The 13,999-nt window shown below is 45.7% G+C and overlaps 1 protein-coding gene across 1 annotated transcript; it reads right to left on the minus strand.

The window, feature by feature from the left end:
• Positions 1-741: 741 nt before the first annotated feature.
• LOC100666523 (zinc finger protein interacting with ribonucleoprotein K-like) lies at positions 742-13,137 on the minus strand. The gene is made up of 3 exons (XM_064294308.1): positions 12,091-13,137; positions 10,054-10,180; positions 742-7,810 (listed from the first exon to the last, which is right to left on the minus strand). Exons 1-3 carry the CDS (start codon positions 12,163-12,165, stop codon positions 6,414-6,416), a joined length of 1,599 nt encoding a protein of 532 aa, XP_064150378.1. The 5' UTR covers positions 12,166-13,137; the 3' UTR covers positions 742-6,413.
• Between the last annotated feature and the right edge of the window lie 862 nt (positions 13,138-13,999).

Genomic DNA, 13,999 nt, shown 5'->3' on the forward strand with positions numbered 1-13,999 from the left:
CAGGCTTCTTTGGATTTTGGAGGCAGCACATTTCTCATTTGGGTGTGCTACTCTGGCCTATTTATAAAGTGACTTGAAAAACTGCTGGTTGTGAGTAGGGCCCAGACCCAGAGAAGGCTTTGCAACAGGTTCAGGCTGCCATGCAAGCTGCTCTGCCACTTAGGCCATATGATCCAGCTGATACAATGGTGCGTGAAGTGTCAGTGGCAGATAAAGATGCTGTTTGGAGTTTTTAGCAGGCCCCTATCAGTGAAACACAGTGCAGACCCTTAGGATTTTAGAGGAAAGCCCTATCATCCTCTGTAGATAACTACTTTCCATTTGAGCAACAGCTTCTGGCCTGTTACTGGGCCTTAGTAGAGACTAAATACTTAACCACAGGACACCAAGTCACCATGCAGCCCGAGCTATAACATGAACAGGGTGTTGTGTGGCCTACAGACCCATAAAGTTAGACGTGCACAGGAGCACTCCATCATTAAATGGAAGTGGTATATACATGATCGGGCCCAAGCAGGGCCTGAAGTCACATGTAAGTTGCATGAGGAAGTGGCCCAAATACCCATGGTTTCCACTCCTGTCACATTACCTTCCATCTCCCCGTATGCACCTATGACCTCATGGGGAGTTCCTTACAATCAGTTGACTGAAGAAGAGAAAGCTTGTGCCTGGTTTACAGATGGTTCTGTGCAATATACAGGCACCACTCAAAAGTGGACAACAGCAGGACTACAGCCTCTTTCTGGGACCTCCCTGAAGTACAGTAGTAAAGAAAATCCTCCCAATGGGCAGAACTTCTAGTAGTGCACCTTGTTGTCCACTTTACTTGGAAGAAATGGCTAGATGTGCAAATTGTATACCGATTCATCAGCCGTGGCCAGTGGTTTGACTGGATTGTCAGGAACTTGGAAGGAACATGATTGGAAAATTGGAGACAAGGAGGTATGGGGAAGAGGTATGTGAATAGACCTCTCAGAGCTGGCCAAAGGAGTGAAGATATTTGTGTCTCATTTGAATGTTCACCACCTTGGCAGAGGAGGATTTTAACAATCAAGTGGATAGGATGACGCGTTCTGTGGAAACCAGTCATCCTCTTCCCACAGCCACTCCTGCCGTTGCCCAATGTGCTCATGAACAATGTGGTCTTGGTGGCAGGGATGGAGGTTATGCAAAGGCTCAGCAACATGGACTTCCACTCACCATGGCCAACTTAGCTACAACCACTGCTGAGTGGCCAGTCTGCCAGCAGTACAGACCACACTGAGTCCCCAATATGGCACCATTCCTTGAGGTGATCAGCCAGCAACCTGGTGGCAGGTTGATTACATTGGACTACTTCCATCATGGAAAGGGTAGTGTTTTGTTCTGAGTGGAATAGATACTTATTCTGGATACAGATTTGCCTTCCCTGAATGCAATGTTTCTGCCAAAACTACCATCCATGAACTTACGGAATGCCTTACCCACCATCATGGGATCTCACACAGCATTGTCTTGATCAAGGGGCTCATTTCACAGCAAATGAAGTGTGGCAATGGGCCCATGCTCATGGAATTCACGTACCATGTTTCCCATTATCTTGATGCAGCTGGTTTCACAGAACAATGGAATGGCCTTCTAACGACACAATTATGGTGCCAGCTAGGTGGCAATGCCTTGTCGGTTTGGGGCAATGTCCTCCAGGAGGCTGTATATGCTCTAAACCAGTGTTCAGTATATGGTGCTCTTTCTCCATAGCCAGGATCCATGGGTCCAGGAATCAAGGGGCGGAAATTGGAGCGGCACCACTCACTATTACCCCTAGTGACCCACTCACAAAACTAATGTTTCCTGACCCTGTGACCCTATGCTGTGCAAGTAGAGGTTTTAGTTCCAAAGGAAGGGATGCTCCAACCTGGAAAAAATCATTGATTCTATTCATCATTAAGTTAAGAATGCAACCCTGCCACGTTATGCTCCTTATGCCTTTGGATCAACAGGAAAGAAGGGAGTTACCATATTGGCTTATATGATTGATCCTGATTACCAAGAGGAAATAGCATTGATATTACATAATGGAGGTAAAGAAGAGTATGTGGGGAATAGAGGAGATCCCTTAGGATGTCTCTTAGTACTACCATGCCTATGATTAAAGTCAATGGAAAACTACAGCAAACTAATTCTGACATGACTACTAATGGCCCAGATCCTTCAGAAATGAAGGTTTGGGTCACTGAACCAGGCAAAGAACCATGACCAGCTGAGGTACTTGCTGAGGGTAAAGGGACTACAGTATGAGTTTTCAAAGTAGGTAGCTATAAATACCAGTTATGACCACATGACCGGTTGCAGAAATAGGCACTGTAATTATTATATTTCTTCCTTGTATGTGTGCACCAAATATTTTTGTCTTTAATTATAAAATAAGACGTAAACAGGGCTAGTGCATTTTCAGTTGTATGCATGTTAGTGCTATGTTAGACACAAATATGATTTTATAATGGAGTTTATTCAGAGATTATGTATGCTTTAAAGAGATGTGCGCAGGTGCCACATGGATAAGGGATGGACTGCGAAGGTTAAGATTATGGGTCAACTTGGCTGGGCCATGATTCTTAGTGGTTTGGGTTGTAACATATTTTGGCAGTTCTGTAATGATGTAATCACCTCCATGATGATATCTTCTATGAGCAGCCAATTAGCTGAAAGGGAGTTTCCTTGGAAGTGTGATCTATATTCAATATATGTGGACTTTATGGCAAAGTTGACTGGTCTTTGCTCTGCTCTGGATCCTGCATTTGGCTCAACATCTGGCCTCCAGTTCTTGGGGCTTGAGCCAGCAGCCTGTCTTCTTTCCTGCTGATCTTGGATTTGTCAGCCTTCATAGCCTGTGAGCCAGCAGCTTCTTGTCAGTCCTGTCACTCTTAGGTTCTTTAACCCCTGCTGCTATGTTAGTCAGGAAAAGCCTCCAGTCTAACACCTGACTCATGGACTTGGGAGCTTGCCAGCCTCTACAACCATGTGAGCCATTTCCTTGATATAAATCTCTCTATATGTTTCATTGGTTTTTCTTCTCTAGAGAACCCAGCCTAAGACAGGCATAGAGTGGGATGTCTCAGGGGCATCACCCTACTGCACTATGGAGGAAGGAATCCCTGGAACTGAACCACAGCAGTGGGTCTGGCAACAAAGACAACATAGGAATTCACGATGGGGCCATGTGCACCAAAACACAGAGATCTTTTTCCTGTATAATTTCAGGCACTGGAGTGACATTTTTATGCTCAGACTAGTGTTAAAGATTAAATAAAAAATTAAGAAAAAAGATGCCCAATGTCATTAGCTATTACCAAAAACAAACAAACCGGTTGCCATTGAGTCAATTCTAACTGAGCTGCAAATCAAAACCACAATGAGATAACATCTCACAACTACTGGAATGGCAATGATCAAAAAGCAGAATACCAAGTGCTGACAAGGTTGTCTAGAAACTGGAACCCTCATCCACTGCTAACAGAAATGTGAATTTGCTAGCCACTTTGAAAAAAGTTTGGTGGTTCCTCAAAAGTTGAACATAGAACATGAACGTAGAACCATATGACCCTGCAATCCCAATCCTTGGTATATACTAAGAAGTGAAGGCAGGAATGCAAACAGAAACCTGTACAACAATCTTCGTTGCCACGCTTTTCACAATAGCCAAAAGGTGGAAATAACCAAAATGTCCATCAACAGATGAATAGATAAACAAAAGGTAGTATAGCCACACAATGCAATAATACTCAACCATCAAGAGAAATGAAGTCCCAATACATGCCACGACATGGACTTTCAAAACATCATCCTGAGAGAAATAAGTCAGTTACAAAGGACAAATACTGGACTGTCTCACCTATGTGAAATAAGCAAATACATAAAAACCAATCATTAAATGATTTCCAAGGGATGGGGAAAGTCTTTGCTTACGGGCCACTGAGGCTGTTCATGGTAGGGGAATGATTTGGAAAAGGATAGTGTGAATGTAATCAATGTTACTGAATTGTATGTGTAGCAATCGTTGAAATTCTCTGTTTTTGTGATAGGTTGAGATTGTGTGTGCACTTGGCTAGGCCATGATTCTGTGTTTCGGCAATTGTGTAATGTGATCCCTTCCCTGTTGAGATTTGATACACAGTCACCCCCATGATGGGATCTGCTGTGAGTGGTACCGGTGAGGACAGGACCTGTGGCGGCTCACCGCCCCCTCAATCTTCATCTCTCCACTCTCCCCCACCTAGTCCTTACTGTTATTCTTGCTGAGGATTTTGTTTGTTCTGGACCCTGCAGCTGGCTCCTGTTCATCTGACCTTTAGTTCTTGGGACCTGAGCTAGCAGATTACCTGCGGTCTTGCCTGCTCATCTTGAGATTCGTCAGTCTTTACAGCCTGTAAACAACAGTCTTGCTTTCCAGCCTGCTGATCTTGAGTTCACCAGCCCCTGCGGCTACATGAATCAGGAGAAGCATCTTTCCTGCTCTATGGACTTGGGACGTTATAACTTCTAAAAACCGTGTGAGCCATTTCCTTGATGTAAATCTCTCTCTCTCTCTATATATATGCTTTACTGGTTTTGCTCCTGTACAGAACCCAGCCTAAGACAGCTGTTATGTATATTTTCACAATTAAAACAATGACAGAAAGACCCCTGGTTCGTAAGACCCTCCTTTCATTAAAGACATACCCAAGATTCAATAATTATACCTTCTCTACTAGAAATCCCCTGCTATTAAAAAGCCTGAACCTGTGCTGCTTAAAGGAACGCCTTGTGGGTTTTCTGTTTGGTGCTTCTTGTTCTTGAACAGCTTATTGCTCAATAAACCCTGTTAACTCTTACTGGCTAACAAAATTTTTTTTCCTTTTGACAACAGTTAATGCCAATAAATTACAGGGATGACAAAGACCAAATGAACAGAAATGATGGGGTCTATTTAAAGTATTGAAGGAGCCAGAACTTTTAATAACACATAATTTAAGGGTAGTATGAAACCTTTCTGGTGACTACATAAGTGAGTGCAAAGGAGGATACAGTAATGCGGGTGTTATGGCATTATTGAGGAAACACTGAACATATTCAGTAGAAATGATATCCCTAATATAAGATGTTAGAGATTTTTGCTGCAGAACAGTTGACCACGTGAGGTAGATTCTTTTGGAATATCAACACAGGCTTCAACAAGTTCTAAGAACTTTCAGAAGGGTCAGCCTAAAATAAGTGTCAAATTCACATCAGATTAATTTTTAATGTAGATCTTTGTTTACATTTTGAAAATGTGCTATGTATGGGTACTCAACCCTATATTGATTTTAAATCTAGTGAAGATTAAGATAACATGATGTGTAAGGTTTCCTCACAAGGGTATAAAAAAAAAATACACAAGATATTTACATAATATGTACATTTTTACAAAAAAAAAAGGAGGGGGTAAATAAATGTGACAATTTGGGAATTAAGGTTTAAAGGCTCATATTTCGTAATAAAATAAATTCTATTGGCTTTCAGGAGCCCTGGTGGGACAGTGGTTAAGAGCTCAGCTGCTAACCAAAAGGTCAGCAGTTAGAATCCACCAGCTGCTTCTTGGAAACCCTATGTGGCAATTCTATTCTGTCTTATAGGGTTGCTGTGAGTCGGAATCGACTCGATGGCAAAGGGCCTGGTTTTTTGGCTTATTGGCTTTCAAGGTTCCTGGGTGGGGCAAACTGTGCTTGATTACTAAGCAGCACCATGGAAAAAAGGACTGGCAATCTGCTGTCATAAAGATTGCAGCCAAAAAAGCCTATGGAGCAGTTCTACTGTGTAACAGAAGGGGTAGTCATGAATCAGAAAACACATAATGGCAACAGGTCTGGTTGCTTTTGTTTGCTTGTTTCTGTAGAAGGGGATTAAGTTCCCTTAAAGGCTCAGACTACTCATGATTTCCTCCAGGGAAGGGCGATAACACAGCTGTGTGCCTTGCCTGAGCAAACTGGGGTGACTAAGGATGACTGAGAACCTGCAAGATGGTAGAGGTGACATGGTTTCTGCCATACAAACTGACAGTAATACAACTCTGAGGCAGGTCCTGGAAGTGTACAGTGTGCAATGCAGTCATGAAAGCTTCGCACAGGCCTGGAATTTCAGGATTCTCACCACTCTGGACATTCAGAAGCCAGAGGTTCAACTTCCGGCAGATGGATCCCTGACAAAGCCTCTCTAGGGCCAATATATTGAACAGAGAGGGAGGACACTCTCTGCAGGTGCAAAGTCTTTCTGGTTTGCGAACTTTCTTTTGTGAGCATTAGCCCTTGGAATGAGGGCTTTCACATCTGCCACTCTCCTGAGGCTTTTCTCTGCTACGAAGATTTCAGTATTGAATGAAGCTGGAGCTTTGGCTAAAGGATTTCGCACATTCGTGACACTCATAAGGCCTTGTTCCTGTGAACTCTCTGATGTTGAGTAAGTGTGGAACTTTGGCTAAAGGATTTCCCACATACACTGCACTCATAAGGCCTTTCTCCGGTGTGAATTCTCTTGTGTACATTAAGGTGAGAGCGACTGCTAAGGAACTTTCCACATTCGCTGCATTCGTAAGGTCTTTCTCCAGTATGGACTCTGCGGTGTTGAATGAGGCCAGAGCTTTGACTAAAGAATTTCCCACATTCTTTACACTCGTAAGGTTTTGCTCCTACATGACCCCTCTGGTGCTGAACGAGCCCAGATCTTTGGCGAAAGGATTTCTCACATTCACTGCACTTATAAGGCCTTTCTCCCGTGTGAGATCTCCTGTGTTGAATGAGGGTGGAGCTACGGCTAAAGGATTTGCCACATTCGTCGCACTCATAAGGCCTTTCTCCAGTGTGAACTCTCTGGTGTTGGATAAGGGTGGAGCTTTGGCTAAAGCATTGCCCACACTGAATACACTCATAAGGCCTTGCTCCTGTGTGACCTCTCTGATGCTGAATGAGGCCGGAACTGCGAATAAACGATTTCCCACATTCACTACATTCATAAGGCCTTTCTCCAGTGTGAATTCTCTGGTGTTTTATGAGAACTGAGTTGTGAGCAAAGAATTTTCCACATTCGCTGCATCCATAAGGCCTTACACCAGTGTGAATTCTCTGATGTCGAATAAGACTGGACATTAGGCTAAAAAATTTCCCACATTCACCACACTCATATGGCCTTTCTCCAGTGTGAATTCCCTGCTGCTGAACAAGTCTGTGCTTGCAGCTGATTGCTTTTTCATATCTGCTACCCTCACAAAGCCCCTCTCCAGGACAGACGCTCTGGTGGTGATTAAGTGTGTGTTTGTGTCTAAAACCTTTCCCGCATTCTTCCCACTTGTAATGACCCTTTCCACAGTGAAAGGCCTCCCCACACACAAGGCCACTTAGTGGCTTCTCACCATTGGGAATGACCTGGTGCTGGAAAAGACCTAAGGGGACAGTAGAGTCCTTCCCAACTTCCCCACGGATGAAGTGCTGCCATGACTCTTGGCAACTGCAGCTCTTTACAAACAAGGCCCCGTCCACATCCCTCCTGAAGGGTTTCTCTCCACTGTGATGCTTTTGGTGCTGGGGAAGTTTTGTACTGAGCCAAGAGGCTCTCACATATGCCCCACCCAAGTACAGGTTCTGCCCAGGGTTTGTTGCTTTGTGCTCAGCCACAACGTCTTTCAAGGCAGGGACACGTATCGCCCAGGGCTGAGTCTTCTGGGTGGATGAATCTGCCTGTGGAGTCCTGACCTGTGACACTCGTTCTAAAGAAACACTGTGCTCAGAAGATGTCTCCTTCTCCTCCGTTCCATGCCAAAAACCTGAAATCAGAGAAATGCTGATAATTCAAGTTGACAACAGTGAGAGGGAGAATTCCCATCATAGGTGTGTGTCACACACAAATTGGAAAGAGTCCACAGGATTGTTCTGAGGATGAGGAAGATGGAGGCAGGTTCAGGAAGGGCCTGCCTTGTCATACTGGTCATCTAACTACCACAGAATGGGGAAGGGCTCACAAGAGAAGGGACAGAAGGATGGGGTGCAGCTCGGGAAGAAGAGGCAGGGTAAGAGGATCAATCAAATCCACTTTTTCCTGAAACCACTTTTTACTTCTCTGTTCAGTTCTGTTCCACTTCTGTTTTGACACCAGCTGCACATAAGCACTTCTCCCTCTGACCCTAACCACTGAAGCTAGGTCAGACCTCACTAGTTAAAGAACGCAGTCTTCCAAACTGCCAAGTAGGCCTAAGGCTACTGATGCTAACTGCAAGTTTGGAAGTCCACACAACACATTAACTTGTGACTTGCTGGCTACAAATCTGGGGTTTTCTCATTATCCCTTAAGGATACCAGTCACAAGCTGAAGGGCCTCCCCTGGGCTCTCTCACTTCTGACCTGTTGGCTACAAATTTGGGGATGCCCTCTACCCCCTCAGAATAACTGCCATAAGCTAAGGGGTTCCCAGCTCCCTGTCAACCCATACCTGCTGGCTCCCACCACTCCCTTGGGTTCAATAATTCACTGGAGGGACTCAGAGCCATGGAAAGTGCTATACTTACAATTATAGAAAAAAAGGATATAAACCAAGAAACACATAGGACAATGTTTATAAGGGTTACAATGCCAAGCTTTCATGTCCCAAAAAAGGTTGAGATACCCTCCCATGTCCATGGATGTCTTTCACCAACCAGGAAGCCTAAGGAGTTCCGTGTCCAGAGTCTTTATTGCGGCCTCATTATGAAATACAAACTGCAGCCTCTCTCCTGACATCAGCCAATACCACAAGGTGATCATGAGATATTACACAGTGGGTCTTTCCAGCCCCCACCCCAGAGTCACCTTATTACATCACCAGCATAACCAGTTAGTTAGGTGTGGTCTGGAATACTTATCAAAGATACTTACATTCCAAGGTTTTTTGTTTTGTTTTGTTTTTACAGATTATCTCTCAGGAACAGAGGGTAAAGATCAAATTCTTGGGGTAAAATTAATGTATACCCCATGAGTCTCCAACACATTCCTCTGCTATCAGCCTTCATCAACACCTTGTCAACTCATGACACATGCATGATTTACAGATGGTGTACAGGCCCAGGAAATTTCAGCTGAAATTCAGTAGCTGGTATTGAAGGACTATTTAAGAACATGAACAAACTTCACAACATATTATGTTTCAGTTGTTGTCGGAGAACATTGAAGAGGGAGCAATGGAGAGGAACAGGTTAACAGATAGAGGCCAGAAAGTTGGAGACAGAATGGTGTGCAAGTCAAAATTCAAATGACAAGACCTCAAGTGTCAGGTATAGACAAAAAAACAAAAGGTAGAAATGAGGTATGGCCACTGGCATTTACACCAAAACACTGGTGGACACAGGATAGGTTTCTGGTATGATCTGATCACATCTCTGCTGTCGTTCCCTCCCCACCTGTGGCTCAGCAGGACCAGGCCTCCTTTGACACCATGTGCTATATCCACCCTGAGAAGCAACAGGGCTCTCCCTCAACTCCCATCCTCATTATGTGTCCTGCATGAGGCAAGTCATAAAAGAAAGACAGGAGAGGCATGGCCAGCACTGGCCCAGAGCAATTCAGCATAAAACTGATCACAAGAAAAAAAACTAATAGTACAAAACAACATGGAAGAAGGTTCATGTAAGAATAGTGCTAGTTCATGTAAGTCATGATCATGAAAATACCTGCAATTCCTGTCATAGGCAGGCAGGAGGAAAAGTCAGCTAGAGGAAGGGGGCAGAGTCTGGGGCACAGAGGCGGTATGGATATGAACACTTCACCCAGGCAGGGAGAGGATAAGCAAGGTGGGGTCCACTTGGCTGAATGGAAGATTCCTGACTTCTGGACTCTTCCCTATATACTGTGGAGATGCAGGTGTTAGGGCTTGGCAGAGAGTAAACTGTTCAGGGCAGTATGTAGTTCACCACTGGCACTCACAGCACATATGCCAAACAGTCTACAAGTTAGCAATACTCATGGTTTGGCTGTGTCTGGGGAAAAGATGGAAGAAAGAAACCAGTTTGGCACACTGAAGTAGATGTGAGGATCTTACCCAATGATGTTATGATTGCAAAGTTCTCCAGCATAACATCACAGTAGAGCACCCTCTGAGCCTCATCAAGGAGCCCCCATTCCTCCTGGGAGAAGACAATGGCCACATCCTCAAAGGTCACACAGCCCTGCCATGATGGGGACAACAGTTTATTCTATGATTAGCTTTTCTCCTAGGATTCTACATATCCTCCACGTATCAATCCCCTACTCACCCTCCTCCTCAGTTCCCCACCCCAAAGGAGATACCAAGCCTTGGTGCTACTGACACCTGCTCTCTCCTCATGGTCCCACTGATGGCCGTGTCAGCCAACAACAACAGGCACGTGGCCACAAAATTGATATCTAAGCTTTGGGCCTGGCATGCAGGGCCACGTGTGTACCCTCTTGTCAGGTAGTTCCCTGTGATCTGCAAGATCATGCCTCCCAGATACAACCAAATATGGGGCTTACCTTCAGCCTTAGGTCTCCATCACTGGGTTCTGGGATCATCAGTTCACATTTCTCTCCATGTGCATACAACTCTTTGTCCCATACTCTCTTCCCCTTCCTGTTCCCACACCATGCATCTATCTGATCTCCCCACATTACTATACACATGGCATCCAGAGAGAGCTTGGCACATTCAAACAGGATCCAGTACTACCCTAGACCTCCGACGGTCTCCACTGCCAGGGGCAGCCACAAATCTGCTGTGAAGGCCTCTCTGCCTGCCTCTGTTCCTTGCTTCAACTTCAGCCAAGCAGAACCACCTGTGGAACTAGAAAACCTATGGCTCCTACCCTTTCTGAACCACACCAGTCACAGCATTCCTCTCTCCAACTAGGCCTCCTTCAAAACTGTGCCACAATGACCCTCCACCACTTCAGGCCAAGTAACTCTACAGTTGACCACTTATGCCTCTGAGCTAATCTACCAGCCTGACTACAACAACTCAGACCCTACCAAGAGTCACAACAAAATCCTGGTGAGTCCACAGAGAGGTAAGTCCTAGCTGCAAACTCAACTGTCATCTTGCCTCTATTACTTTTGTGCCTCCACATCTGTCTCATGCCCACTCATCTCTTGGAAGCCTTAGCCACCTGCCCTACATGCTGCCCGCCACCTTTTGCAGATGTTTTCATCCTGAAACTCTTCCCAAGAGTTCCAGACCTGTGTGTCTAGCTGCCCACTTGATACTTCCACTCATTTGTTCTCTGAATATCTTACACTCATAATGGCTAAAAGGAAACACCTCAGTTCCCCAATCAAAATTACTCCTACTACCAACTCTTCATCTAAGTCAATGAACCTTACATCTTTCCAGGTGCAGAAACTAAAAACTACATAGTTACCCCTGGCTCTTACCTTTTCTCTATCTCACTCAAAATCAGAAAATCCAGGCAAGCCTACTTAGAATCCAGAATCCAACCATTTCTCTCACTGCCACAGCCACCACACTGGTCCAACCATAATCAACACGCACCTAGACTATTGCAGTAGTCTCCTCCCTGGTATTCCTACCACCCTCTCACACCTACAGTCTGGTCTCTATGCTGTAGCATCAGGAAGCCTGATACTCTTCCAGTCCCTAAGCCCGGGGACTCTGAACATACCTCCAGTCAGATCATCTCTCTCCGTGCTCCAAAACTACCACGGTTCCCATCACCTCCAGAATAAATGCCCAACTTCTCAGGAAGCCATTCCAACCCTGACTCTGCCCCCTGGTCTCCCTTCCAATGAGAAAGAATGGAGACCTAACTAATGGAGACCCTGAACTGGAAACTTCCAGCTCAGCCTCACCTCCAAGTATTTGCACATGCTGGTACCTATGCTTGGGACAACCTTCCACACCTCCCCAACTCCCTTGGTTAGCAACAACAGGAACCACTCCATACAGCACCTCAGCTAAACTTTGTACTCTAAATTTGGAGTGTGTTCAGGGTCCCAGGCTCAAGGGCTAGAAGAGTTGCAGGCAAGTAGTTCCAGGGCAGCACAAACTTAGAGACCGTATGAGTGACGTCAGGAATAGTGGGGCTCTGGGACACCTGCTACTCACCGGTGTAGGGTCCATAAGCACTTCTTCAGCCATGGGAAACTGTCGGAAAAGGGAGACGTGAGAACAGGTGACCATGGCTGGACTCCAGGGGCTGAGCCTCCCTCTACCCCTCCCTATACTTCCTATGCCCAGGAGTCAGGTGACCCAGAAAATCGTTGCGTTTATCGCAGGTCCTCATATCTCAGTGCTGTTTTTACCTTGGAGAAGGACTCAGCCTCCATGGGCCTCACTGTCATCATCCCCCTTCTACTCTTCCTCTTAGCACCTTTTGGAACACATTTAAAAGCTTAACTCAGACCATCTCCCTGTTGTTCACAACCCTCCATGGCTCTCAGCGTCCTGAGAATGAAAGCACAACTCCCCCAGCCTACCATTCAGGCGCGATTCCTAACACTCTCTGATCCCTGCTGACACACGACGTATCCCAGGTTTCCCCGTTGCTCCGGCTCAGCTGCACCTCCAGTCTTTATCTTTTGTCGGAGGGTCTCCTTCACCCCTCATCTCACGAGTTCTCAGAAAACCCAGTCCCCAGGAAACCGAGTCCCCACTACAAGCGCCCTCTTGTGCAGGACCAGGGCCTGGGCTGCCGGTATCTGAGCAGAGGCCTCATTCGGGCTCGGGGATTGGGAGATGTTCAGGACGGGGAGGGCCTGGGGGACGCTAACTCACCTGAGCCAGGTCCCTCAGCGCGGGGGCCTGAAGGCGGAGAATGGCCGCGCCTCTGTAGATGGGATACCGTCACCGCCCAGCCTCAGACCCTCCTCTGTGTGGTCGAGACCACGAGCGCTCTCGCCGCTTCTCGGTTGCTTCACCACCATACCCGCCCGGCACTCAAGAGCAGCGAAAATGATCACTATGACGCCGGAAGTCCCGCCCAAGCAGCATGCGCATGCGCTTAATGCCTTTTTTGGTTTTCCATTGGCTCAAGCCGTTGCTGTTAGTCGCACAGAAGCCTGGGTAGTGTAGTTTGTGCGTTTCCACAAGCCGCGGTTTGGGGCGACCATTGTTTAGATTCTCTGGAGTGAAGGCCCAAACGCACTGCCAAGGGCAGGGAAAATGGCTTATCCAGCCTCTCGGGACGGGCGAGGGGCTTCCTTCCTTCTTAAACGGCCGAAGGTAGCTTTCTGGGGAATGTCGTCTACACTTAATCACCAATGTTTAGAGAGATTATTTCACATTTCAGATGCATTCCAAGGCCACAGATCCGATTACACATATCATTCCCAAGTATGTAGATACAAGATGCTTTCACTCAGGGCTGAAAACATAAGACATTATTTTATTGTTCTTAAATTACTTGCAGCCTGAGGCTTCAGAATAAATTTTGTGAGTTTCAGTGTGTTGGGTTAGGGACAAAAGAGACTCCAGACAGGGCCATGGGAGGTAGAGGGGAAATAGAAAAGCGGTGGTGTACTACCAGCCTGAAGCAGGTGGACAAAAGTGGAACTCTGCCTTTTCTTCCCACATCTCTATGGCTTGTATAGTCAGTGACTGTGTCCAACCCAGTGAGAAATATTAGAATATTATTTCTTTCTCCATACCCTAAGATCAATTCTTTTTAGGAATCTGACACCTATCTCAAAGTTCAATGGTCATCTCAGAGAAAGACTATCTTAACAACTTATATTTTGAGGCACAAATTGAAATTACAAAAATCTTATCCATTCTCTGCAATAAAATTGTTCCATTGTTCTACAATTTTTTTTACAAAAATATTATATAATTTGGAAGTACAGCCAGAATGCTCATTAGAAGCAAGGATGGTGAGACTTCCTCTCATGTAGTTTGGACATGTTATTAGAAGGGACCAGTCCCTGGAGAAGGTCATCATGCTTGGTGGAGTAGAGGGTCAGCGAAAAAGAGAAAGACCCTCAATGAGGTGGACTGACACAGTGATTTCAACAATGGG

The sequence above is a fragment of the Loxodonta africana genome, chromosome 11 (assembly GCF_030014295.1).
Source record: "Loxodonta africana isolate mLoxAfr1 chromosome 11, mLoxAfr1.hap2, whole genome shotgun sequence".
Classification (NCBI taxonomy): Eukaryota; Metazoa; Chordata; class Mammalia; order Proboscidea; family Elephantidae; genus Loxodonta; species Loxodonta africana.

Excerpts from the sequence above, each read along its gene's own strand:
- LOC100666523 (XM_064294308.1), bottom strand. The coding sequence starts at position 12,165 with ATGGTCACCTGTTCTCACGTCTCCCTTTTCCGACAGTTTCCCATGGCT. Across the intron at positions 10,181-12,090 it reads TGCTTATGGACCCTACACCG|GGCTGTGTGACCTTTGAGGA; the intron begins GTGAGTAGCAGG and ends CCATCATGGCAG. Across the intron at positions 7,811-10,053 it reads TGCAATCATAACATCATTGG|GTTTTTGGCATGGAACGGAG; the intron begins GTAAGATCCTCA and ends CTCTGATTTCAG.